General features: G+C 42.8%; 3 protein-coding genes across 4 annotated transcripts; 1 reads left to right on the forward strand and 2 right to left on the reverse strand.

Moving 5' to 3' along the window:
• Positions 1-206: 206 nt before the first annotated feature.
• On the reverse strand, positions 207-19,551 carry LOC129839799 (rho GDP-dissociation inhibitor 1-like). The gene is made up of 6 exons (XM_055907439.1): positions 19,440-19,551; positions 7,142-7,333; positions 3,730-3,813; positions 3,344-3,420; positions 2,319-2,382; positions 207-1,007 (listed from the first exon to the last, which is right to left on the reverse strand). The coding sequence occupies exons 1-6, from the start codon at positions 19,534-19,536 to the stop codon at positions 808-810; spliced, it is 714 nt and encodes a 237-aa protein (XP_055763414.1). The 5' UTR covers positions 19,537-19,551; the 3' UTR covers positions 207-807.
• Positions 19,552-20,505: 954 nt separating this feature from the next.
• Positions 20,506-23,370, reverse strand: LOC129839798 (THO complex subunit 4-like). The gene is made up of 6 exons (XM_055907438.1): positions 22,999-23,370; positions 21,653-21,811; positions 21,410-21,557; positions 21,220-21,289; positions 20,929-21,118; positions 20,506-20,828 (listed from the first exon to the last, which is right to left on the reverse strand). The coding sequence occupies exons 1-6, from the start codon at positions 23,230-23,232 to the stop codon at positions 20,814-20,816; spliced, it is 816 nt and encodes a 271-aa protein (XP_055763413.1). The 5' UTR covers positions 23,233-23,370; the 3' UTR covers positions 20,506-20,813.
• On the forward strand, positions 22,568-26,247 carry LOC129839801 (anaphase-promoting complex subunit 11). Of its 2 annotated transcripts, none has more exons than XM_055907442.1 (3): positions 22,568-22,772; positions 24,158-24,277; positions 25,908-26,247. In XM_055907442.1, exons 2-3 carry the CDS (start codon positions 24,169-24,171, stop codon positions 26,051-26,053), a joined length of 255 nt encoding a protein of 84 aa, XP_055763417.1. In that variant the 5' UTR covers positions 22,568-22,772; positions 24,158-24,168; the 3' UTR covers positions 26,054-26,247. The 2 variants fall into 2 exon arrangements, with proteins under 2 accessions (XP_055763417.1, XP_055763416.1); XM_055907441.1 differs by lacking the exon at positions 22,568-22,772 and adding an exon at positions 23,402-23,501.
• The last annotated feature ends 1,038 nt before the right edge of the window (positions 26,248-27,285 follow it).

The following is a 27,285-nucleotide window of genomic DNA, read 5'->3' on the forward strand; positions in this document are numbered from 1 at the left end:
TACTGACAGGAAGACCATTTAGGGAGCAAAGGGGGGTTTAATCACTTCAATCAGGACAAACCATGAGGGGTTGAGGATAGATCCTGCACAGTACAGCTATGGGAGACTTAAAGGTCCAATGCAGCTGTTTTTAATATATCAAATCATTTCTGGGTAACAATTAAGTACCTTACTGTGATTTTAATTGAAAACAATGGTAAAAAAAATTAACAAAATAGCTTCTTAGAAAAGAGCAATTTCTCAAGCAAGAATTTGGTTAGGACTGTCTGGGAGTGGCCTCAGTGAGGAAGGGAAAACTAGCTGTTATTGGCAGAGAGGTTTGGAACTATTCTTTACTGGTCTATCAACTAATTTACCAACTGGTGATGTCACCAGGGAGCCAAAACTCCATCCCACCAAGGCAGTCTTTTCAAACAGCTCCAACACTGAAAGGGCATCATCATAATTCTCACAATATTATTCCAACCTCAGTGTGGATATAATATATAAACAGGTAAATCACATTTTTGACTGGACTGGGCCTTTAAGGTTGCATGGATGGTAGGTTCAGGGCAATGAATCAATGATGGTGGATTTTGTGCAACCAATGAAAGGAGAGGGGGGGTGGACGGACAGAGGGGGGCGTTGCTTCTGCTACTAATGAAGACGGATAAATGGGGAGAAACGAGAGAGGGATGGGAAGGGTCGGAATGAAGAGGAAGGGTCAGAATGAAGATTGAAGACATGAGGATGGAATGAAGTAGAAGAAAATAAACTAATGGAGAAATGGGGACATGGTTGTGGGGTTTGGTTTTGAAGGCCTCTTTCTTAGTCTTTCCAGTCTTTCTTGATGTTGAGGTTCCACTCCCAGGAAAGGTGGTCGTGCTTATCGTCGTCGGTGAACTTGGACTTGATGTTGTAGGTGCCGCGGGCCAGCATGCCTTTAGGAGCCTCCTCCAGCGGGGTCAGGAAGTCGTACTCGTTCGGCCTTGGCCCATAGCTCCCCACCATGTAGTCTGACTTGTCAACTACAGAGACCGAGAGAAAAGAAGGGCTGTTTGAATCACCAGGGAGGACAAGAAATACAGGGGGGTGTTCATTAGGCAATAAACAGAAAACTGAATGAAACAGGGAGTAACTATTTGGAGAAAAGACTTGCTCTCTGGGAAGAAAGTTATCAATAAACAGGATTAATGAAAAACACGACTGATTGTTTTAATCCAATTTATAGAATTTGTTGTACTTTTACCCCTTTTTCTCCCCAATTTCATGATATATAATTGGTAGTTATAGCCTTGGCCCATCGCTGCAACTCCCCTACGGACTCGGGAGAGGCGAAGGTCGAGAGCCATGAGTCCTCTGAAACACGACCCTGCCAAGCCACACTGCTTCTTGACACACAGCTCGCTTAATCCAGAAGCCACCCGCACCAATGTGCCGGAGGAAACACCGTCCAGCTGGGGACTGAAGTCAGCTTGCAGGCACCCGGCCCCCAGCAAGGAGACGCTAGAGCGCAACGGGACAAGGATATCTCGCTCAGCCAAACCCTTCCCTAGCCCGGAAGACACTGGGATTGAACCCGGGTCTGTAGTGACGCCTCAAGCACTGCATAGCAGTGCCCGTAGACCGCCGCGCCACTCAGGAGGCCTGCTCCAATTTATGTTGATCTATCGATTTCTCAATAAGCCTCACAAACACGGCTCACTAATATAGCAATTGACACAACAGGCTGTTTTGTGCCTCGACTTGAATCCAGTTTCAAACAAACATTTCACGCCTTTCTCTTCTGCTCAGTAAAATGTGAGATGAATGCCTCAAAACAATTTCTCAATAATATCCCTATTGACACTTGAGTCTGTTTTTCAGCCTCCTTTTCAACCTTTTCATCCGGTTTCAAACAATATCTCAATTTCAGTCCCTGGACCTTCTGCCTGTTTCTCTTGGCAGATTAAAAAGGGAAGGCAGTGTGTGGGCCGGGGCTGTCCGTCAACATTAAACAATGGTAGTTTCCACAGGCCTTAAGTGTTTACAGCTCTTCATTGAACTAATTAATTGACTTACTGTCTAAAGAAACGGTGTTGATGTGGAAATCATGCCACTTATCTCTTCAATTCTGTTAGGACCAACATTTGGAAACCATGACAATGTATCACCTAGTACATTCCCTTAACAGGGCAATCTGTAGAAACTTATGGTAGTGGGAAACTTCAACGTTGATGTCAACATTCGCTTCAGTCTAGGGCACAATTTCCCACATTTACTATGGGAGGAAGGCTTGTGCGGTTGAGATGAGGTCAGGAGGGAACAAACAAGAGGGATAGGAAGCAGCAAGCACTCACTTCTCACTCCTTTCCTGTGGGTCTGCTGGACATACTTGAGTCCCGAGACAATCTCCTTGTTCACCTGCAGAGACAGAGGCATCGTTAGCGGCATGGAAAATCAATCTAGCTTATCGCAAGCTCATCTGACAGAAATAGGCCATTTAAAAGACCTAGTGAACCGTGAAATCTGAAAAATACAATACCTACCGGTAAGCCAAGTTCATTAATGGCACAATCTGAGTGTTTGATTTCTAGTGGGGGGGAAAGAAAAGTGTAGCCACCACCTTTTTAGGGAAAGGGAAAAGGGGATACCTAGTCAGTTGTACTACTGAATGCATTCAACTGAAATGTGTCTTCTGCATTTAACTGATGGGGTCTTTATACAAACAGCTTTCATTCTCGTAAATTGAACTACATTGATTCTCAATTCAATTGACCTGAAATAACAAAAAAGCATCAATGTAGTTCAATTGAATTGTTTTGTGCAATATCTTACATATTGTACAGGTAACTGCCAAAATATTGGAAACACTTGTGTAAATGAGGGATACAAAGTATATTGAAAGCCGGTGCTTCCACACAGGTGTGGCTCCTCGGTTCATTAAGAAATTAACATCCCATCATGCATAAAAATGCTGGGCGGTCCAATATTTTGGCCACCATGGCAATGCCCCCATCCACAAGTGGTCAGTGAATGGTTTGATGAGCATAAAAACAATGTGAAACATATGCCATGGCTGTCTCAGTCTCAAACCAATTGAACACTTATGTGAGATTCTGGCACGGCGCCTCAGACAGCGTTTTCCTTCATTAACAAAACATCAAATTATGGAATTTCTCGTGGAAGAATGGTGTCGCATCCCTCCAATAGAGTTCCAGACTCTTGTAGAATCTATGCCAAGGTGCATTGAAGCTGTTGTGACTCGTAGTGGCCCAATACCCTATTAAGACACTTTTTGTTGGGGTTTCCTTTATTTTGGCAGTTACCTGTACATTTAAATGTCAGCAAGGACCACTGCAACACATCTGAACTGTGCTCTCACTTTGAAGCTGATCTTTATTCTGTACTCCACTCCCTCCTTCAGGATAAAGGACTGCTTCTTAAAGGACTCCAGATCTCCTGTTAGAAAGACAACGAGGGGGAAAAAAACAGTAAGGTTTCTCCAACACACACACTAACTAACTAGGGCATGCAGCAGGCGACTGCCGTCCACAGGGCCCCAGTGTGGAGTGTGAGAGCGGCACAAGGTGTCTTGCTCACCTCAAGAGAGTCAGGTGACAGTAGCAGGTCTTTTCTTAGAACACGGTCTAACAGATCAGTTTGTCAACGGCAGTTAGTTACACAATCGGAACCATTTCCCCCATGTTTTGAGATGCTCGTACGATAAGATTTCTGGGGATTACAGTAAACAAAAGTTCTACAGCTCACCTTGCAGGTCAAGGGTCAGTGGGTTCGGGGCAGTCTCACACATCAGTGTCAACCGTGTCACCTGAACGTTGGGAACGCTGGGATCTGCAACAAGACCAGACAAAGAACATTCATATGGATCAGGTAACTGACCCACAGCAACCTTGACACAATTACCCCCAGCTGATATGTAATGTTTGGTTTCAGACCTTTAAACTTTATAGGTAAGTCGGTGTGAAAATACGTCACAAACGTATTTTATATTCTGACATTTAGCACAAAGACAATACTTAAATGTATTTTTATATCATTCTGCATTTGTGTCTAAATGACAACCAAACTGAATACATCCAAGTAGGGATATCTGTGACGTTATTGCCCTTACCTAGGCTTCCATTTAAACATCACAACTTTTAATCGATTGTACAGACCAAGACATCTTAGAGGCAACATTTAGGAATGAGGACTGCATGCATACTATCAGTAACAACCAGCTGTCCAGCGGTCTGCCCCAGATGAGCGCTGAAATCAGGACAGCTATCCATTAGTTGGAAGGGCCCCAACATGAAATAAACATTTGTTTATTTTGAGATACAAACAGTCCCTGGGTACTAGCTATAGCCTTCTCCCAGAGCTAAACAGTGTTATTTTTTTATTTTTAATTTCACCTTTATTTAACCAGGTAGGCTAGTTGAGAACAAGTTCTCATTTACACTGCCACCTGGCCAAGATATAGCAAAGCAGTGCGACGACAAAAACAACAGAGTTACACATAAACAAACGTACAGTTATTAACGCAACAGAAAAATCGATGTACAGTGTGTGCAAATGTAGAAGATTAGGGAGGTAAGGCAATATAGGCCATAGAGGCAAAATAATTACAATTTAGCATTAACACTGGAATGATAGATGTGCAAGTAGAGATACTGAGGTGCAAAAGAGCAAAAAGATAAATAACAATATGGGGATGAGGTATTTGGGTGGGGTATTTACAGACAGGCTGTGTACAGGTACAGTGATCAGTAAGCTGCTCTGACAGCTGATGCTTAAAGTTAGTGAGGGAGATATGGGTCTCCAGCTTCAGTGATTTTTGCAATTCGTTCCAGTCATTGGCAGCAGAGAACTGGAAGGAAAGGCGGCCAAACGAGGTGTTGGCTTTGGGGATGACCAGTGAAATATACCTGCTGGAGCGCGTACTACGGGTGGGTGTTACCATGGTGACCAGTGAGCTGAGATAAGGCGGGGCTTTACCTAGCAAAGACTTATAGATGACCTGGAGCCAGTGGGGTTGGCGAAGAATATGAAGCGAGGGCCAGCCAACGAGAGCATACAGGTCGCAGTGGTGGGTAGTATATGGGGCTTTGGTGACAAAACGGATGGCACTGTGATAGACTACATGCAATTTCCTGAGTAGAGTGTGGAGGCTATTTTGTAAATGACATCGCCAAAGTCAAGAATCGGTAGGACAGTCAGTTTTACGAGGGTATGTTTGGCAGCATGAGTGAAGGATGCTTTTTTGTGAAATAGGAAGCCAATTCTAGATTTAATTTTGGATTGGAGATGCTTAATGTGAGTCTGGAAGAAGTGTTTATAGTCTAACCAGACACCTAGGTATTTGTAGTTATCCACATATTCTAAGTCAGAACCGTCCAGAGTAGTGACGCTAGACGGGCAGGCGGGTGCGGGCAGCGAATGGTTGAATAGCATGCATTTAGTTTTACTTGCATTTAAGAGCAGTTGGAGGCCACGGAAGGAGAGTTGTATGGCATTGAAGCTCATCTGGAAGTTTGTTAACACAGTGTCCAAAGAAGGGCCAGAAGTATACAGAATGGTGTCGTCTGCGTAGAGGTGGATCAGAGAATCACCAGCAGCAAGAGCGACATCATTGATGTCTACAGAGAAAAAAGTCGGCCCGAGAATTGAACCCTGTGGCACCCCCATAGAGACTGCCAGAGGTCCGGACAACAGGCCCTCCAATTTGACACACTGAATTCTATCTGAGAAGTAGTTGGTGAACCAGGTGAGACAGTCATTTGAGAAACCTATGGAGTCTGCCAATAAGAATGTGGTGATTGACAAAGTCGAAAGCCTTGGCCAGGTCGATGAAGACGGCTGCACAGTATTGTCTTTTATCGATGGCGGTTATGATATCGTGTTTAGGTCCTTGAGCGTGGCTGAGGTACACCCATGACCAGCTCAGAAACCAGATTGCATAGCGGAGAAGTTAGTGGAATTCGAAATGGTCGGTGATCTGTTTGTTAACTTGGCTTTCGAAGATTTTAGAAAGGCAGGGCAGGATGGATATAGGTCTGTAACAGTTTGGGTCTAGAGGGTCTCCCCCTTTGAAGAGGGGGATGACCATGGCAGCTTTCCAATCTTTGGGGATCTCAGAAGATACGAAAGAGAGGTTGAACAGGGTAGTAATAGGGGTTGCAACAATTTCGGCAGACAATTTTAGAAAGAGAGGGTCCAGATTATCTAGCCCAGCTGATTTGTAGGGATCCAGATTTTGCAGCTCTTTCAGAACATCAGCTGTCTGGATTTGGGTTAAGGAGAAGTGGGGGGGAGCATGGGCAAGTTGCTGTGGGGGGTGCAGGGCTGTTGACCGGGGTAGGTGTAGCCTGGTGGAAAGCATGGCCAGCCGTAGAAAAATGCTTTTGAAATTCTCAATGAACCCGGATTTAAATCGGCAGTGACAGTGTTTCCTAGCCTCGGTGCAGTGGGCAGCTGGGAAGAGGTGCTCTTATTCTCCATGGACTTTAGTGTCCCAAAAACTTTTTGGAATTAGTGCTACAGGATGCAAATTTCTGTTTGAAAAAGCTAGCCTTAGCTTTCCTAACTGACTATGTATATTGGTTCCTGACTTCCGTGAAAAGTTCCATATCGCGGGGGGCTATTCGATGAGAGACCAGTCGTGATGGATCGGCGGGACTCCGTGTCAGCAGTAAAGGGTCCAGGACATATGGAAAAATAGGTATTGTAGCCCAAGAATTAGCTGGTGGACCTCTTTGGCTAGCCGGGAGATGGCAGACTGGCAGGTATTGACCGAGCTGAGGCTGGCTGGTGTCCTAGTTAACGGTGAAGACCGCTAGCAGTGGCTAACTGACTAGTATCTAGTAGCTAGTTAGCTGGCTATCTTCTGATGAGGGTTCCGGTTTTAAAGTATAAAAATAGCAGATCCGTACCACATTGGGTGAGGTGGGTTGCAGGAGAGTATATTCAGTTCGATGATGAAAAGTGAGATTAAAATATATGAAATATATATGAGAGAAGAAACTGAGGAAAACTATATTTACACGGGACAGGACGGGACAAGACACACGTCCGACTGCTACACCATCTTGGATATGACACGTAAAGATACTAAGCAGGCGTCAGGCAAACACGCATACAAACACACATAGAGAGAGAAATGACAAACACACCCACTCACCAGCGACAGCAGCAGCGCCGGCACCTAGCAGAACCTCCTTGTACTTCCGGAGACTCTCGTCATCCTGGTCCAGCTCCTGGATCTCCTGCAGGGTCTTCTGGGCCGGGGGCTTGTAGTTGACCGTCTCGCCTACGTCGTTCTCCGCAGCGATGGCTGCTAGCTGCTCCGGAGTCAAATCGTCCTCAGCCATGTCTGTGGAGAGAAAGAGAAGTGACAGAGAGAGGGCGGGGAAGAGGAAGAAGAGAGGAATGTTTACAACCAAGATACAGCAAATAAATAGTTCCACTAATCGCTACTCCTCAGAGGATGTAGTATATTCTGCTCAAATAAAAGGGATGACAGCATCTCATCAATTACTATGAAATGCTGCTGTGACATCACACAAGGAACTCAAATGCAGAAAGGTTCCCTGATCAGAAGAACCAAAAAAGTTGCAGAATCTTTTTTTTTTTTTTTTTACATCACAAAAACATTAAGTCACTCCTGATGACTTAATCCAGGATCTAATGTGAAAAATCTGGGCACACTGAAACAGCATCATCACTGGTGGGAGACCATCTCCCTCAAATGAGGTCATGTGTACATGGGCCCCTAACACACACAAGATTGAGGTCAGAGGAGCAGGGGCTGTGTTCCTTAGCATTGGGAGAACCACCAGAGGGGTTGTTCGAAAAATAGATCAAACACCATCAGTCTCTCACAACCATTGGTCCCCAGGGGCCTCTCAGCCTGACTTTTCAAAACAAGCTCACACCAATCTACTTACACTGACTGTCATGTGTTACAGTGATGTCTTCTTTTCATTATTTATCAAGTAAGTTCAACTACACTGACAGATGTGGTCAAGCTTCGGTCAAAACGATGTTGACATACAGAATTTACATGCTCCTAAAATAGACCACATGCAGGCTACATTCTTTAGATCAACGCAATCAATGACCATGTTCCTTAGATGTTGTTGCCTGTTTGCCCCAGATCTGTAATGGCAAACACCTAAGGTCGTTGTCATGAGGAAACTTGTTTGGATCTGGGCCGACTTCCGGGCATAATTTGTGGAGCTTTCCTCAAGTAAAATCGGAATGAAACTGTTCTTGAAATTGCTTTTCTCAAACTACTCAAAATTCAACCTGCCCATCTCTGTCCTTTGAACTTATGCCGACATCATTTGATGCCATCTTACCAACAACTAAAACCGTGACAGCAAGATGGCCAATAAAATCCACTCCAGATGGGTCATCCCCATCCAGGGGTAATAATTGGAATGAGCGGCCTCTCCTCAATATACTTGAATCATGAGGGACTCACAAAAGCAGGAAGAGCTGTGTTTTTGCCAAGAAGCGTCCAAAAATCCCAATAAGGCTTTCTCTCCCACAATAGCCTTATCATGAATCCTCTGTTTCTGCTACTGCAGAGGAATAGAAAAAAATACATATAATAATTCGCTGAAAGTTATATTCCACTTTTGGTGATCTATCGTTCTTCGCTGGAGCTTGGGGGAGTTAAAGTATTTAAATGTTGGCGTTTAGTCTTAAGAATTAAAAGCACATCTGGATCCTTGTTCACCAAAGAGTGTAAGACTATTTTTTTTTTATTAAAAAAATAATAAAAAAGACTAGCAGCCTGGTGGGAGTTTGATTTGGAGGAAAATGGAGCGGGGAGAATGAATGACGCAGTTGGTTTTGTATGGCATACAGTGTATAGTACATGTATTAGGAAACTAATCCCAATCTACACGGTAACAAAGATATAGGAACAAAAAGTACACCATAAAACAAAAGAAAAATAAAGTACTGCTGCATCAGGGTTTCCGTTAGCTGTTATTAGCCGGCTTTTGGGCAGAATAACTTTTTTTAGAAAGACCAATAAATACAATTGGCACTGGCCAATTGTCCAGAAGAAGAAAATCCCATTGCGAAATAATGCTTTGTAGCCTATTCATTGATGGAAATACATTTACATTTACATTTAAGTCATTTAGCAGACGCTCTTATCCAGAGCGACTTACAAATTGGAAATACCAGTCGATTTAAATACATTTGACTGGTCATGCTCATCGGTCTATAGTATAGGTTCATTTGAATAATTGAGTGAAATTACATTTCCGTGTGTGTATATTGGTTATGCATCTCAGTTATCACACTCGCACAGCATACAGCTACAGAGCCTTTAAGTGGAAAATGTGCAAGACAGCGTGAGAGCTGCCGATACAGCATCTCAAACAGCAAATGCATAAGCAATAGAAGGCAGGCTTCATCAGGGCTTCACACACCACTTTGCAATCAGCTGGAGGCAGTATGCATTTTGAAAACATATACTTCCTTTTTGGAATACTGAACATTTTACTACATATCTTACCTTGCTTCAAAGTTGCCTGGTCAAAATCAGACCATATCCATATAGGCAATTATTTTATACCAACTTTCTTTCATTGTCCAGTAGCCAAAGCCACAATCTTTGTCATATTAGCAACCCATGCTAGTTGTTGCATATTCGTTCTCCCATCTATCTACATTTCATCTCTGTCACATGTAACAGCTTGATTATGACAACAGTGTTTCCCCGCTAATTGCACTATGGGACGAACATTCACGCGTAGCCTACTGTCTTGTGCGCATTGCTGCGCTTATAAGTATGAAGAAATAATAGCTGACATTTACTCCAGAGGTGCTGACTTGCTGCACCCTCAACAACTACTGTGATTATTATTATTTGACCATGCTGGTCATTTATGAACATTTGAACATCTTGGCCATGTTCTGTTATAATCTCCACCCGGCACAGCCAGAAGAGGACTGGCCACCCCTCAGCCTGGTTCCGCTCTAGGTTTCTTCCTAGGTTTTGGCCTTTCTAGGGAGTTTCCTAGCCACTGTGCTTCTACACCTGCATTGCTTGCTGTTTGGGGTTTTAAGCTGGGTTTCTGTACAGCACTTTGAGATATCAGCTGATGTAAGAAGGGCTATATAAATTTGATTTGATCAACCTTTTAAGGATAAATGTTCTTATCGGTTGCATCAGACTCATGGCTTTTTAACATTTGTTTTATGTAGCCTAGGCCTACTGGTTGTATGAATTTGGGATCTATCGTCCCACAACTGTCCCAGAGTCAGTTTGGAATAGGCTGTTTCTCGACAAGCCGAACAATAGAATTGGTCAACTTTTACATGGGGGATAGTAAATTAAAATAGGCTACTGATTTTGTTATTCGTTACGCCGCTTATTGACTGAGGAAAAGTATGTGGGCATCGGAATTAGATAACATCGTTGCATTCTCGATTTGCATTTTCTGTTCAAATGAATTACCATAACCTAAACGGGATTTGTGTCTTCCTGAGTACCGTGGGTGGACGCCCTAATTAGGTTACGCTCCCGATGCATATGGGTCCAGTAAATAAATGCAACACATTCCGAACGGAAACCTTGTGCTGAATATAGAGATGTTTCTAATGTGATTATGTGAGCTGATCTCAAGAGTTAAGGAAGCCTACCATCAGTGTGACAGCGTAGTAGTTCCATCATAGACCTAATGCTTAGTCAGTAACTTACATCGGCCCATATACAAGAGACAAACAATTATTAGTCTGCAATTATGGTTCAGGCCTAATATGAAATGCGTGTCATCTTATCTTGAAGGCAGCTTGCAGCTTGGAACCTTGACGGCAAATACTCCAACTAATTGGACAAATGCATTCTACTTTGGTAATTAAAAAAAAGAAGCCCTTCCACGCATCTATAACAATGATATGTGATGTTATATTACTGGCAGAGTTTGTAACATGTTAACTGTAGCCTATTTCACAAAAGGCTAGTTTGCCTCGGAAACAACTGTACACAAAACATCTCATTAAAAGTTGGGAGAATGGGTATCCCCTTTGGCTAGAGAGGTGTTAACACTAGAGGTCGACCGATTAATCGGAATGGCCGATTAATTAGGGCCGATTTCACGTTTTCATAACAATCGGAAATCGGTAATTTTGGACGCTGATTTCGCAGTTTTTTTATTTTACACCTTTATTTAACTAGGCATGTCAGTTAAGAACACATTCTTATTTTCAATGACGGCCTAGGAACGGTGGGTTAACTGCCTTGTTCAGGGGCAGAACGACAGATTTTTACCTTGTCAGCTCAGGGATTCAATCTTGCAACCTTATGGTTAACTAGTCAAACGCTCTAACCACCTGCCTCACGAGGAGCCCGCCTGTTACGCGAATGCAGTAAGAAGCCACGGTAAGTTGCTAGCTAGCATTAAACTTATCTTATAAAAAACAATCAATCATAATCACTAGTTATAACTACACATGGTTGATGACATTACTAGTTTATCTAGCGTGTCCTGCGTTGCATATAATCGATGCAGCGCGCATTCGAGAAAAAGGACTGTCGTTGCTCCAACGCTCCAACGTGTACCTAACCATAAACATCAATGCCGTTCTTAAAATCAATACACGGAAATATATATTTTTAAAACCTGCATATTTAGCTAAAATAATTCCAGGTTAGCAGGCTATATTAACCAGGTGAAATTGTGTCACTTCTCTTGCGTTCATTGCACGCAAAGTCAGAGTTTTTGCAACAGTTTGGGCCGCCTGGCTCATAGCGAACTAATTTGCCAGAATTTTACGTAATTATGACATAACATTGAAGGTTGTGGAATGTAACAGGAATATTTAGACTTATGGATGCCACCCTTTAGATAGAATACAGAACGGTTCCGTATTTCACTGAAAGAATAAATGTTTTGTTTTCGAGATGATAGTTTCCGGATTCGACCATATTAATGACCTAAGGCTTGTATTTCTGTGTGTTATTATGTTATAATTAAGTCTATGATTTGATAGAGCAATGGTAGGCACCAGCATGCTCGTAAGCATTCATTCAAACAGCACTTTTGTGCATTTTGCCAGCAGCTCTTCGCAATGCTTCAAGCATTGCGCTGTTTATGACTTCAAGCCTATCAACTCCCAAGATTAGGCTGGTGTAATCAATGTGAAATGGCTAGTTAGTTGGCGGGGTGCGCGCTAATAGCGTTTCAAACGTCACTCGCTCTGATTTGGAGTAGTTGTTCCCCTTGCTCTGCATGGGTAACGCTGCTTCGAGGGTGGCTGTTGTCGATGTGTTCCTGGTTCGAGCCCAGGTAGGAGTGAGGAGAGGGACGGAAGCTATACTGTTACACTGCAATACTAAAGTGCCTATAAGAACATCCAATAGTCAAAGGTATATGAAATACAAATGGTTTAGAGAGAAATAGTCCTATGATTCCTATAATAACTACAACCTAAAACTTCTTACCTGGGAATATTGAAAACTCATGTTAAAAGGAACCACCAGCTTTCATATGTTCTCATGTTCTGAGCAAGGAACTAAAACGTTAGCTTTCTTACATGGCACATATTGCACTTTTACTTTCTTCTCCAACACTTTGTTTTTGCATTATTTAAACAAAATTGAACATGTTTCATTACTTATTAAATTGATTTTATTGATGTATTATATTAAGTTAAAATAAGTGTTCATTCAGTATTGTTGTAATTGTCATTATTACAAATGTAAAAAAAAATAATAGGCGGCCGATTAATCGGTATCGGCTTTTTTTGGTCCTCCAATATCGGTATCGGCGTTGAAAAACCATAATCGGTCAACCTCTAGTTAACACTAACAGAGAGTTGTCGAGTCTGACCCAAGTCCACTTGTATAGAAAATAAAATAACTTGAGACTTGACTTGGAGCCACAAGACTTGAGACTGATGATTTGAAATGATCTGGCCAGGTTTTGTAACATTTTGTTACTCATTTTGTGGTACAGAAGCACCATGGATTACTCTCCACGCAGCCAGAGACAGTAGCCACATATTGGCTAGTGAAACGCACACTTGGCCCTTTGAATGGAACAGCAAACTGTCAATCAACACAGATTGGGTGAGATACACGGAACCCAAACTGGTTGCGCACGTGCGCCATCGTGCATAAATTTATTTTGTCCCCCCCAAACCAAACGCGATCACAACACGCAGGTTAAAATATCAAAATAAACTCTGAACCAATAACATTAATTTGGGGACAGATCAAAAAGCATTACACATTTATGGCAATTTAGCTAGCTAGCTTGCATTTGCTAGCTAATTTGCCTTATTTAGATAGCTTGCTGTTGCTAGCTAATTTGTCCTGGGATATAAACATTGAGTTGTTATTTTAACTGAAATGCACAAGGTCCTCTACTCCACCAATTAATCCACACATATAACAGTCAACTACTCCTCTGTTCCTCTGGTGATGTAGAGGTTAATCCTGGCCCTGCAGTGCCCATCTCCACTTCTACTCCACAGGTGCTCTCCTTTATTGACTTCTGTAACCGTAAAAGCCAAAGTTTCATGCATGTTAACATTAGAAGCCTCCTCCCTAAGTTTGTTTTATTCACTGATTTAGCACACTCTGCCAACCCGGATGTCCTAGCCGTGTCTGAATCCTGGCTTAGGAAGACCACCAAAAACCCTGGAATTTCCATGCCTAACTATACCATTTTCAGACAAGATAGAACTGCCAAAGGGGGCGTTGTGGCAATCTACTGCAGAGATAGCTTGCCGAGTTCTGTCATACTATACAGGTCTGTACCCAAACAATTCGAGCTTCTACTTTTAAAAATCCTCCTTTCCAGAAACAAGTCTCTCACCGTTGTTGCTTGCAATAGACCACCCTCTGCCCCCAGATGTGCCCTGGACACCATATGTGAATTGATTGCCCCCCATCTATCTTCAGAGCTTGTGCTGCTAGGTGACCTAAACTGGAACATGCTTAACACACCGGCCATCCTACAATCTAAGCTTGATGCCCTCAATCTCACACAAATTATCAATGAACCCACCAGGTACAACCCCAAATCCGTAAACACAGGCACCCTCATAGATATCATCCTAACCAACTTGCCCTCCAAATACACCTCTGCTGTTTTCAACCAAGATCTCAGCGATCGATGTTGTAACTTTAATGTGTTACAGAGTTAATGTTTAAGTTAATTCATTGAGCTGTATCTAAAGATATGTCTTTACAGTTATTTAAGTATGTAATTGTATTGGTTAGTATTGAATTACGCTTTTGACTGCAAGTTCCAGAATGCCTTGCAACAGTAAGTAGTGAGTGAACGCGCTAGTTAAGTGCAATTAACAGGTAATTTTTGGCTCCTTTGCGCTAGCATCTTATTTGCATTGCTCTGTAGAATCTAAAGTTGTTAAATGTAACGTGATCAAGAATTATTACTAAAAGAAGCTTTCATATCAAACCCGACGTCCCGAGTCATTACTTTGAAGATAGTTATTCTATAATCACTGCCTCATTGCTTGCATCCGTAATGGGTCTGCGGTCAAACGACCACCCCTCATCACTGTCAAACACTCCCTAAAACACTTCAGTGAGCAGGCCTTTCTAATCGACCTGGCCCGGGTATCCTGGAAGGATATTGACCTCATCCCGTCAGTAGAGGATGCCTGGTTATTCTTTAAAAGTGCCTTCCTCACCATCTTAAATAAGCATGCCCCATTCAAAAAAGGTTGAACCAGGAACAGATATAGCTCTTGGTTCTCTCCAGACCTGACTGCCCTTGACTAGCACAAAAACACCCTGTGGCGTTCTGCATTAGCATCGAACAGCCCCCGTGATATGCAACTTTTCAGGGAAGTTAGGAACAAATACACAGGCAGTTAGGAAAGCTAAGGCTAGCTTTTTCAAGCAGAAATTTGCATCCTGTAGCACAATCTCAAAAAAGTTCTGGGGCACTAAAGTCCATGGAGAATAAGAGCACCTCCTCCCAGCTGCCCCACTGCACTGAGGCGAGGAAACAGTCGCCACCGAAAAATCCACTATAATTGAGAATTTCAATAAGCAATTTTCTTCGTCTGGCCATGCTTTCCACTTGGCTACCCATACACCGATCAACAGGGGTACGGATAGCCATACCCCTGTTGGCTTCCCAACATCGGGAACGTTTGGCATACTAACTATATCCATACTATGACCAATAAGCATAATATATACTCAATTCACGTCACAAATAGTATGGTTAGTATGAGTATTCGAGCACAGCTATAGATGCTGTTAGCTAAATGTTAACGAGCGAAAAACAAACTAATAATCGCAAAGACAGGCAAATCCAGCTCAAAGTTAAACATAGATAGTAGCTATCGAATGTCATTTTTGTTGAGTATGGACTTTTACAAGCACAAGTAGTCAACCCATCATTGTAAATAAGAATTTGTTCTTAACTGACTTGCCTAGTTAAATGGTTAAAAAATAAAAGACCACCAACTGGACTGGAATGTGGACCTAAGTTCATCTTTCAATCACCAACGTGGGTGTATGCTCTTAAAACCAATGAGAAGATAGGAGAGGCGGGACTTGCACTGCGTCACAAATAGAACCAAGTGCCCTTGACAATCAACCGTTCTCTGTCGTGGGTGATGTTGGCTTTCGCCGACTGGTCGAGCACCGGTACACACCACCAAGTGCGCCGTTTTTCAGATGTTGCCCTACCGGAGTTACACAGTAATAGCGTCACTGCTATTAACATACACTATCGTTCAAAAGTTTGGGGTCACTTAGAAATGTCCTTGTTTTTGAAAAAAAAAAAATTGCTTTTGTCCATTAAAATAACATCAAATTGATCCAATAGATAGAACTGCCAGTGCAGACATTGTTAATGTTGTAATTGACTATTGTAGCTGGAAACAGCTGATTTTGTTAATGTTGTAAATGACTATTGTAACTGGAAACAGCTGATTTTTAATAGAATATCTAATTAGGCGTACAGAGGCCCATTATCAGCAACCATCACTCCTGTGTTCCAATGGCAGATAACTAATCCAAGTTTCTCATTTTACAAGGCTAATTGATCATTAGAAAACCCTTTCGCAATTATGTTATCACAGCTGAAAACTGTTGTTCTGATTAAAGAAGCAATAAAACTGGCCTCCTTTAGACTAGATGAGTATCTGGAGCATCAGTATTTGTGGGTTCGATTACAGGTTCAAAATGGCCAGAAACAAAGACCTTTCTTCTGAAACGCGTTAGTCTATTCTTGTTCTGAGAAATGAAGTCTATCCCATGCGAGAAATTGCCAAGAAACTGAAGATCTCGTACAATATTGTGTACTACTCCCTTCACAGAACAGCACAAACTGGCCCTAACCAGAATAGAAAAAGGAGTGGGAGGCCCTGGTGAACAAATGAGCAAGAGGACAAGTACATTAGTGTGTCTAGTTTGAGAAACAGACGACTCAAGTCCTCAACTGGCAGCTTCATCACCAGCAAAAAAACAGTCTCAACGTCAACAGTGAAGAGGCGACTCCGGGATGCTGGCCTTCTAGGCAGAGCTCCTCTGTCCAGTGTCTGTGTTCTTTTGCCCATCTTAATCTTTTCTTTATTGGCCAGCCTGAGATATGGCTTTTTCTTTGCAACTCTGCCTAGAAGGCCAGCATCTCAAAGACGCCTCCTCACTGTTGACGTCGAGACTGGTGTTTAAGACTGCTACAAGGTCCCTATTTTGAGACAAAATAATGAAAAGGGCTGTATGGAAGCCTCAATAAATAGACAAAGAATTGTAGTTGAACAAGTCATTGCATGTATAGATTTTTTTTATTACTCGATTTGAAAAAACATGTGACTTGATCTTAGAATACACGCCTTGAACTTGACACGACCCGTTCTACTTCGGACTCGACTTGAGACTCGAGACTCGGACCTTGTGACTTGAGACTTGCTCGTGACTCTGCTAACATACACCCAGCCTCCTGACCTGCCTGAACTAGCAGGCTGGGTGGAATGCCACAGAAGGAGAGCGCTCACCCTGCAGACAGTGGAACATGGATTTGACTGCAGTGATAAACATGCCTGAGCACAGGGCAGCCAGGGGCCTGCTTAGACTCAAGCCTGGTCTCAGACTTGATGTAGCATAGTAAATGTAAATCAGGGACACTCAAATTAGTAGGATATGGTTACATAAGACAGAATGTTACTTAAGGCAAAAACTAAAGGTGGGTGGTTGGTCGGGCGTATAACGCGAATATCTAGCAACCCAAAGGTTGTGTGTTCGAATTTCATCATGGACAACTTTAGCATTTGAGCTAATTAGCAACTACTTACTACTTGTTAGCTACTTAACATTACCGCTAACCAAACTCCTAACCTTAATCTCTAGCATAGCTAACATTAGCCACGTAGCTAACGGTAGCCACAACAAATTGGTTCATAACAAATCATACATAATGGATGATGACATCCACAAATTAATACATACCATATGAAATCTACTGTCTTCGATTTGCGTAAAGAATAATACGAAACGTTCTAAGACCAGGTTGCAGACTCACACCGACTGCTTTTACACACACAGACACAAGTGGTCGACCTACCACCATCTTGCAAGAACAGATCCGAGGACAATCAGACCCGGACCTGAATGGACCAGACGCCCAACCTATTGGGTCCAGGTCTAGACCCATGTAAAAGCAAAATATATATCAGCCTAGTTGCTCTTCTACTTAATGAATATTAGTGTAAAACAAATATGCTATGCAGAGCCGTGGTGGTGGTGTCCATTCGGGTCTATCAGCTGTAGTTACATAGACCCAAGACCCGATGACAATCAAATAGGGCCCGGCCCAGATCCGAGGAAAAAGCTTGCACTTTGGACCCACCCTGGTCTGGTATTTGGTTGGACCCGTGTAGACCTCTATACCACATAATTAACTCAACTGTTTGGGTTGGCAAATGTGTCAGATTATATTAACTTTTGACCAAAGGTGGGGGTGTTTCAGTACTAATGTTGTGTAATGATTTGCACTAAACTTGCAGTGTCACTTAAGAGTAAAATCTCACTTCCTATTCTCTGCTCTTAGGCAAATGACATCCTCAACTCTGTCTGGGAGCTAGGGGCCAGGGGTTTGTCGGCCTGATTTTAACTCAGCTGGCAAGCGCACGGGAAATTCAGAACAGAAACATAACCATTTGCAAGCTCCTGAGCATATACGAGAGATTGTTTGTCGCGGATTGATTATTCATTGACAAATAATGAGAATTTAAAGCCATTTCCAATGCTAACTTTATGGATGCTCTATTTAATCAGCCGTGATGTTCCATCGTACAGGGCTCAATCAATGTTACCCTGGCTTCTAGTCTGAAGGGTCCACTACACCCGCCCAGTCAGAGGAAGATGTCAATTATTTCTAGCAGACAGGGAGGTGGTACTTAAAATTCAGGTTGACAGAGGAAACTAGTCTAACTACGCTAATGAATTTCCTTTCTCACATTCACCAACTAGAATTTGCATCAGTAAACATCAATGGATGAAATTAATTACAGTTGACATAATGGCTCATTATTTATTCAAACTTGTGAACAAAATGAGTTGTACTCTGCACAGGTACAGAACAGTCTCTTTCTCCTGTGCAATCACTGACAATACTTTACACAGCCACCAGCTGTAAAATTATAATTTGTGTAGCAATGAAACTGGGTATGCAGTGTGCACTACAGATCAATATAGTACGTCAATACAATTGTTCTCTTATCAACATTGCTTTATTAACTTGAGTTACTTCCTGGAAGAGAAACATCTAACAAAGAAATCTAATTTCCATTCTTTTGTTGTCTGTAGTTGGCTAGATAGCTTGAGTTGTAGCGTTAGCTTGCTGCAAAGAAAGACTGACCGGTTAATGTAGTTACTGACAGTGACAGATGCTGACTTTGGAGAATCCAAACGAATAGCTAAATAATAAGCTAAGCATAATGTGTTAAACTATCTAAGAACAAAGGTTACATAATCGTCGAATGTGGCACTGTTTCAGGTGACAAAGTAACCAAACGTCAAAGACAGCCAAATAGCTAGTTAGTGTGTTAACACCACTGGCTAACTAGTCTCTGAACGGCTAGACACTGCCGCAAATCATCAAGCTGCACGAGGATTGCTAGCTGGCTAATTAGCAACATGGGTTTTGGAGTCTAGCCACCTGCCACCCAATTAAACCACACTGTTACAATTGTTCCGAACAAAACAAAATATTAACAGTAGACAAACGTTAACTTAATGTTTCGCTGGCTACATATGGGCACTGCTGCAACCAGAGTGTGAAGTTTGTAGCGTTTGATACGTTAGCAGGCTAACGTTACCGTGGTTGACATGCTAGCACAACTCAGCAAAATGCTAGTTAACAAAGTTGGGACGAAATGACACCAGATACAAAGTAAGTCTAAAACATAACGAACCGTCCTGTGCTTGATCTTTAACTATTTTATAGGTTGTGAAAGCAGGTCTTTACCGTTTTTCTGCTGTTTTTTCCCAGGCGCTTGCAGAATAAGTGCTTCTGTTGCTCTTCCCTGTGCAAGTATGGCGAAGAAGGAACGGCGCCGCCCCATTACAACTCGTTTCCGGGAACTATGCCGCGGCGCGCACGCTCTATGTAGGTGGCGTGCAGTTGCCGCGCGCCCTAAAGAGATTTTAGGTGGGGCTAATTTGAAGTATTGAACAAGCAGCGGAAGTGTATCTAACACTTAATTTGAATAGTTTCAAATGTTAAAACTTTAGAATTTTTTTAGGTCAACTTATTAGGTCCCCATCCTTCTTTGCGAACCGAAGACTAATCAACTGGTCCGTCTAGTTCTTTGACCATTTCAACTAATATCGAACAAGTCAGTGACGTGAGATTGAAAATGAATTTAATTTCTAACATTGGATTAACCACAAAACGAATATGAATAGGTATTAACATTATACATTGGGTTTGACAATCTCACAAGAATATTGTGCATGTTATAAAATTTCTTTAGCTTTTTATATAGTTGCAGCAGTGAACTACCATTGGATGTTCAATCATTTCCACACATTTTACATGATCACCCCCATAGAGGTCTAAGTTCCAATTAATGCTTGATGTGAAAATGTGGTCAGAGGCACCATATGGATGGTGTGGTGTAATTGGAGCCTCCAGAGGCCCAATTGAGCTCCATACCACATCACCATGCGCCTTAAATTTCGTAACAATGCGGAAGGCTCCATATAGCTCATTGGCATGATTGGATGACAGTAGTTGAGGGCCTGTATAAACAATCTCACTTCATAAAGGCTCTGCGCCACAAAGCGCTAGTATGTATGCGCTGACTTCTGCAGAGGCTATATCACCATAAATGCTACATGGCCAACGCAGACGCCATATAGTGCCTTTCGGGCTTGTAGGGCTGGTTTCCTGGACACCGATAAAACCTAGTCCAGGACTAATGTAAGCTCTACGGAGAAACTACACCGAAACAGCTTTGGCCCATGACTAAAGTTAATGTGTGGGGAAACCAGCCCTTAGTGTCGTACATAACTTCAACAAGAGGCAGATGCACTGGAACAGTTTGTTCTGTAGGTTTATTACAACTATGCACAAGTAGAAGGGGAGGCAAAGGGCAACAAAAAACTCCCCCTCAAAAACCTACAACCATCCCAAAAATAAAATGGTACAAAAAGTGTTCATAATATTAAAAAGGGAGAAAAGCAAGATCCATCCACACATTAAAATGATGCCGAAGAACAGTAAGTAAAAGATCTGGTCCATTTCTCAGGTCCAAGTCAACAACAATGTTCAGATGCGACAGAGGATGAAGATGGGTAGAGATGAGGTGAGGGATTCAAACGAGTGCTTCTGGGAATTCTAACTGGTCTCCATCTGCAATTAAAAGCAAGTTGAAATTAGGACCATATTCTAACTACAAAGATCAAGCCCCTTACATTATAGGAATATAAATTCTTCACTTTCATGCATTTACCTTGGCATTGTAAGCATCCAACTGGGCATCCAGCTCTTCAGCAGACAACTGCAGCGGTTTGCCTCCACCACCACGCCCGCCTCTACCCCTGCCCCTGGAGCCTCCCCGCCTGTCTCCACCGCCACGCCTTTCTGAGAAATTGGGGCGTCCAATTCTGTCTCTGTTGAATCCACCACCGCCTCCATTTGAACTGCAAACAGATTCAAAGACAATCAATGAGCTACTGGGATTCACTAGAACTGAAATCAATCATACATGACAAGATAAAAGAAAGCTTATAGAATCACATACCTCTGTGAAGGTCGTCTCTGGTTATCGTCTCTGATTTGTGACGTGACGTGCTGAATGCTCATGGCGCGACCTGTGAGCAAAGGGAAAACAAGATTAGGCATCGTTGTTCAGGAGAGTTAATCAATGACCACATTTTATGACGAACTAGCGTCAAAATAATATCAATCAACTAACTCAAATTAAAGCTCACCATCGAGTGGTACATTGTTGTACTGTTTCATGGCTTTGAGTGCATCAGCCCTCCTCTCAAAGTGGACGTCAGCGGTTCCCTGGCTGCGGCCAGACCGGTCATAGTGCACAGCCGCTTTCTTCAATGTACCAAATTCCGCAAACAACTCCTGAATAAACCAAACAAAATAAGAATTCATGTTTAACTTCAAAACAGTTCGGGTTAAAGGCCGACATCTTTGTATTGATTGACTGTAGAAATTACCTGGATATCAGCGTCAGAGACACCGAAGTCAAGGTTTGAGACAAGGAGCTTGCCGCCAGTCTCTACACCACCGCCTCCTGCCCCTCCACCACCGCCAGCATTACCGCCAAAGCCCCCTTCGAACATGTCGTGTTGCCATTTGTCTGGAAGCTCTCTGGGCTGTAAAGGTAAAATGAAAAAATGCAGCTGCTGACTTCTGGTTCCCCTGCTCCTGCTGATCAGACTGAGCACATTTGAGTCAGTTGCTTAGGCAGGCAGGGGAATCTTGCTTCATCACTACCATTTAGACACATTAGTCTATGGTGGATTCATGGTCAGTGTAACAGCATACATATTACTTAATAAAAACAATTAAACAAATATAAGAACCAAAACTAAGCTAGTAGGACGGATGGCAGGACTTCCAACTCAAAATGGCTCCTGCCCTACAGGTGGTTTGAAGGTGGTGTAGGTAATTAGAATGGCAGTGTAGGCAACAAAAAAACTGACTTGATCTCGATGGCAAGGACAGCATCCAGATTCTGCTTCAACTCCAAGTGACGAAAAAGTCCATCCAAAGAAAAATCCTTCCTTCAAAACGCGTGAAAGTCATTTCCCTTTAACCGACCATGGAAAGTTCAATAAAGTTCCTTGGGGTGTTGTGCTTTGCAATCTGGGTCAAAATATGAAACAAAGAAAAAAAAAAAACTCAATGTGGCACAGGAATGGTGGCCCAGTTGACATAACATCCATTTTGAGGGTCGCCATTTTGTTAGCTTCGTTGCGTAAACAGTCCAATTCTTGATAATTTGACAAATCTGGAACTTAATTTATGGCCAACAATGCGCCAGTCGACAAATAGGATCAAGAAGTTGTGGACTACCCCCCCCCCCCCCCAAAAAGAAAAACACGAGGTACACGGCTTGTAGACCAAAGGTGAATATCTGGGCCAGGTTGCATTCAAACTACACAAACAAGTGTTGGCTAGCTTTGCGGATCAGCTCCGTTTTGAAGTGGCCAACGTGTGAACAACACGTTAACGTTACCTAGCTAACGTTCCCCCCCAGAAACTTAGGACATGGCGAGTAACATTCAATAGTGCTGGCTAGCAACTGTTTGACCTGAAACCAAACACGACTTTGTACGTCATTATCAAATTAATAAACGTTTCTGAACAGTGGTTTCTTCTTTAGGTTGTGCCCTATACCGCACTTCCCGATGATAATTCCACATCCATCAGCAACTTTGCGAACTAACGTTACCTCGTACGTGTCGCAGCACATTTAACAAGATCAGCTAAATTATTTAACATTCGTCGTCGTCGCCTCTGCCATTCCTCCTTTTTCTGTGATCCTCCGTGTTCCTACCCTGCTGTATGGGGTGGGTCTGCTGTCGCTTCTGTCTCCGCTGAAGTTCTGTCGACTCCTCATGGGCCCGGATCCGCCTGTTCGGCCTCCAGAGACAGCTCCACCGGGTCGGCCTCCACTCCCACCTCGACCCGATGATCCTCGGCTGCGGCCTCCTCGATTTCCGCGGCCACCTCCACCTTTCTTACTTTGTTGAATAATGTCATCCAAAGACATATCCATCTTATCAGCCATGGTGGCACTTGTCGTGTTAGAGATCACCAAATAATTGGAAAATTAACTTTAATAATTACGTTTTTGGTAGCAAAATTTAGCCGCTTTCCTCCGTTCTAATCAATGGCGAAAAGCTAAAGTTTAAGTGACGTTAGTTGGCTTAAAAATAATTGTAGGAAGTGACGTAAATGCATTCTTACTACCATTTCCGTTCGATTAAGCGCGTCTTTCACGACCAACGTCCTCTCTCCTGCTGTATTGTGCCTCTATCCAGCATTGCAATCATAAAGGTACCTTTCTGGTTGGGGTGGGCAGTGTATAGTCAAAAGAGACCACCATATATTTATTTTTGACAATATTTTTTAGATTTTTCCATTTCAATTCGTTCTCAAATGCAAATAAATCAATGGAAAAGACGAGACACTACATACCCTGGTTCGATTCCAGGCTGTATCACAACCGGCCGTGATTGGGAGTCCCATAGGGTTGCGCATAATTGGCCCAGCGTCGTCCGGGTTAGGCCGTCATTGTAAATAATAATTTGTTCTTAACTGACTTGCCTAGTTAAATAAACATCGCTCTGGATGGCAGTAGTGTACCTCTTTTTGTCCTCCACAGGCATGGGTGGCGATGTTTTCCCCCGATTCGAGGATGTAACGTTAAATGTGTCGGAACTCTCAGGACATGTTTTGTCTTCATTTTAAAACCTTAATACATTTGCCATGTTACTTACAAGCTAGTTATTCCAAATGTCAACAGCGAAGTAACGTCATGTGTTGCACCAACTTTCTAGACGAGCAAACATTACATTAAACTACTGTGTACAGCTAGCTAGCTGTCTGGTTACTGTAACGGTAGCTAGCTACCAAGCTAACGTTAAGAGGTCTAACGTTAGTAGTTAGCTAGGCTAGCCACTTTGAACATTCATACAACGTGTGCCCATCAGGTTCACGGGAGATGAAGGTTAAAATCAAGCAGTGGAACGGCGTGGCATCCTGGCTGTGGATGGCCAATGATGAGAACTGTGGGATCTGCAGAATGTCTTTTAATGGCTGCTGCCCAGACTGTGAGTTTCTATATAACGCTGCTTACTAACTAACTACTGAGTTATTCCACGTCTCATCAACATGTTACTAACTCTCTGAAATGAATGTATGCACAAACTCAATATGCTTCTTATTGCATGTACAGTGCATTCGGAAAGTTTCCGGTCTCCATGACTTTTTCCATATTTTGTTACGTTACAGCCTTATTCTAAAATGGATAAACATTTTTGAAATCCTCAGTAATCTACACATAATACCCCATATTGACAAAGTGAAAACAGGTATTCAGACCCTTTGCTATGAGACTGGAAATTGAGCTCAGGTGTCCATAAATTAAATTGATTGGACATGAATTGGAAAGGCACACACCTGTCTATATAAGGTCCCACAGTTGTGCCCAAGCCATGAGGTCGAAGGAGTTGTCTGTAGAGCTCTGAGACAGGATTGTGTCGAGGCACAGATCAGGGGAAGTGTACCAAAAAATGTCTGCAGCATTGAAGGTCCACAAGAACAAAGTGGCCTCCATCATTCTTAAATGGAAGAAGTTTGGAACCACCAAGACTCTTCCTAGAGCTGGCCGCCAGGCCAAACTGAGCAATCGGGAGAAAAGGGCCATGGTCAAGGAGGTGACCAAGAATCCGATGGTCACTCTGACAGAGCTCTAGAGTTCTTCTGTGGCGATAGGAGAACCTTCCAGATGGACAACCATCTGCAGCATTCCACCAATCAGGCCTTTATGGTAGAGTGGCCAGACGGGAGCCACTCCTCAGTAAAAGGCAAATGACAGCCCTCTTGGAGTTTGCCCAAAGGCACCTAAAGGACTCTGACCATGAGAAAGAAGATTCTCCGGTATGATGAAACCAAGATTGAACTCTTTAGCCTGAATGCCAAGCGTCACATCTGGAGGAAACCTGGCACTACGGTGAAGCATGGTGCTGGCAGCATCTTACTATGGGGATGTTTTTCAGCGGCAGGCACTGGGAGACTAGTCAGGATTGAGGCAAAGATGAACGTAGCAAAGTAGAGAGAGATCCTTGATGAAAACATGCTCCAGAGTGCTCAGGAACCCAGACTGGGGTGAAGGTTCACCTTCCAACAGGACAACAATACTAAGCACACAGCCAAGAACGCAGGAGTGGCTTCGGGACAAGTCTCTGAATGTCCTTGAGTGGCCCAGCCAGAACCCATCTGCAGAGAAGAATGGGAGAAACTCCCCAAATACAGGTGTGCCAAGCTTGTAGTGCCATACCCAAGAAGACTCAGGGCTGTAATCACCGCCAAAAGTGCTTCAAGAAAGTACTGAGTAAAGGGTCTGAATAGTTATGTTGATGTGATATTTCATTTTACATTTTTTATAAATTAGCAAAAATGTATGACCTGTTTTGCTTTGTCATTATGGGGTATTGTGTGTCGATTGATGAAAAAAAAAAAAACATTTTAGAATAAGGCTGTAATGTAACAAAATGTGGAAAAAGTCAAGGGGTCTGAATACTTTCTGAATGCACTGTATGTCTATCGATGCATTCATATCTTGACGGTTATGCATAAATTGTCCTTTTTGATATCACAACGTGTTCAACATTGTGACTATATGGACACTTATCCTCTGTTGAGGGGAGACTTTTCAGCAACATAATGTCTACTTTCCAGGTAAGGTTCCTGGAGATGACTGCCCGTTGGTCTGGGGCCAGTGCTCCCACTGCTTCCACATGCACTGCATCCTCAAATGGCTCAACTCCCAGCAGGTTCAGCAGCAGTGCCCCATGTGTCGGCAGGAGTGGAAGTTCAAAGAATGAGCTCATCCGGAGAACGTCCACTTGAATGCCTTTCAAAGACTGAAACTGATGCGTCACAATCAGAGCATTCTAATAAATATGCTTTTGTTCTTTTGTTGTACATTTCCAGCTACTTTGTTTTTCTCTAAAGCTGTCATTGTTTGTATTATGTGGAGGGGTGTGTGAATAACAATAAATGTGAAGAAGAAATGTGATTAGGATTTAATCTTGACCTACTACGGTACCAATATTTTATATAGCAGTTTTCTCAAAGTTATTTACATTGTATGAGAGTAATTCACCTCTAACAAGCTGACCAATGATTCATCAATGCAAATTCATTGAATTGGTATCGATAGTCCCTGAGATTTACACGGTGTACAAAACATTAGGAATATCTGCTCTTTCCATGACAGACTATCCAGGTGAAAGCTATGATCCCTTATTGATGTCACTTGTTAAATCCACTTCAATAGGTGTAGATGAAGGGGAGGAGACCGGTTAAAGGATTTTTAAGCCTTGAGACATGGATTGTGTGTGTGCCCTTCAGAGGGTGAATGGGCAAGACAAAAAATGTAAGTGCTTTTGAATGGGGTAGTAGGTACCAGGCGCACTGGTTTGTGTGTCAAGAACTGCAACGCTGCTGGGTTTTTCATGCTTAACAGTTTCCCGTGTGTATCAAGAATGGTCCACCACCCAAAGGAGATCTAGCCAACTTGACACGACTGTGGGAAGCATTGGAGTCTACGTGGGCCAGCATCCCAGTGGAACACTTGACACCTTGTAGAGTCCATGCCTGACACATTTAGGCATTTCTGAGGGCAAAGGGGGTTGCAACTCAAGATTAGTAAGGTGTGTCTAATGTTTTGTTGACTGTGTATATGCCCTATTGTTTTGACAGTCAGGACCACTCAGAACAAACCAAAAGTAGAGCCCCACCTGAAGTACATAGCAACTTCTCTCAAACCACTACAGGATCAGCTACATATAGTCCACTAATACATTAGGGGTATGATAGTTTGATGCTAGATATGTGGTGTACAGGAAACTTCCACTCTTAATACCGATGGGGTATTTTCTTGTAGCTAAAGCACAACCCTGACTTGGCTTTAGATTTCCTCACCCGCCCTTTCCCAAATTCTACTTGTCTCTCTAAATCCATCAGAAACCAGCACCTCAGCCAATACTGTACAGTACTCATTGTGCAGAGGCATGGATAATCACCTCCTGCAGAGAGCTGGTCCAATTAACAA

This window comes from Salvelinus fontinalis, chromosome 40, assembly GCF_029448725.1.
Source record: "Salvelinus fontinalis isolate EN_2023a chromosome 40, ASM2944872v1, whole genome shotgun sequence".
Taxonomy (NCBI): domain Eukaryota; kingdom Metazoa; phylum Chordata; class Actinopteri; order Salmoniformes; family Salmonidae; genus Salvelinus; species Salvelinus fontinalis.

Coding starts and splice junctions, on each gene's coding strand:
- LOC129839799 (XM_055907439.1), bottom strand. CDS start 19,536: ATGGGGCGGCGCCGTTCCTTCTTCGCCATACTTGCACAGGGAAGAGCA. Junction 7,334..19,439: donor GAAAAAACAGCAGAAAAACG/GTAAAGACCTGC, acceptor TTCTCTCCACAG/ACATGGCTGAGGACGATTTG. Junction 1,008..2,318: donor CCACAGGAAAGGAGTGAGAA/GTGAGTGCTTGC, acceptor CGGTCTCTGTAG/TTGACAAGTCAGACTACATG.
- LOC129839801 (XM_055907442.1), top strand. CDS start 24,169: ATGAAGGTTAAAATCAAGCAGTGGAACGGCGTGGCATCCTGGCTGTGG. Junction 24,278..25,907: donor TAATGGCTGCTGCCCAGACT/GTGAGTTTCTAT, acceptor TCTACTTTCCAG/GTAAGGTTCCTGGAGATGAC.
- LOC129839798 (XM_055907438.1), bottom strand. CDS start 23,232: ATGGCTGATAAGATGGATATGTCTTTGGATGACATTATTCAACAAAGT. Junction 21,812..22,998: donor GACCCACCCCATACAGCAGG/GTAGGAACACGG, acceptor TTACCTTTACAG/CCCAGAGAGCTTCCAGACAA. Junction 21,119..21,219: donor CAGAGACGACCTTCACAGAG/GTATGTGATTCT, acceptor ATCTGTTTGCAG/TTCAAATGGAGGCGGTGGTG.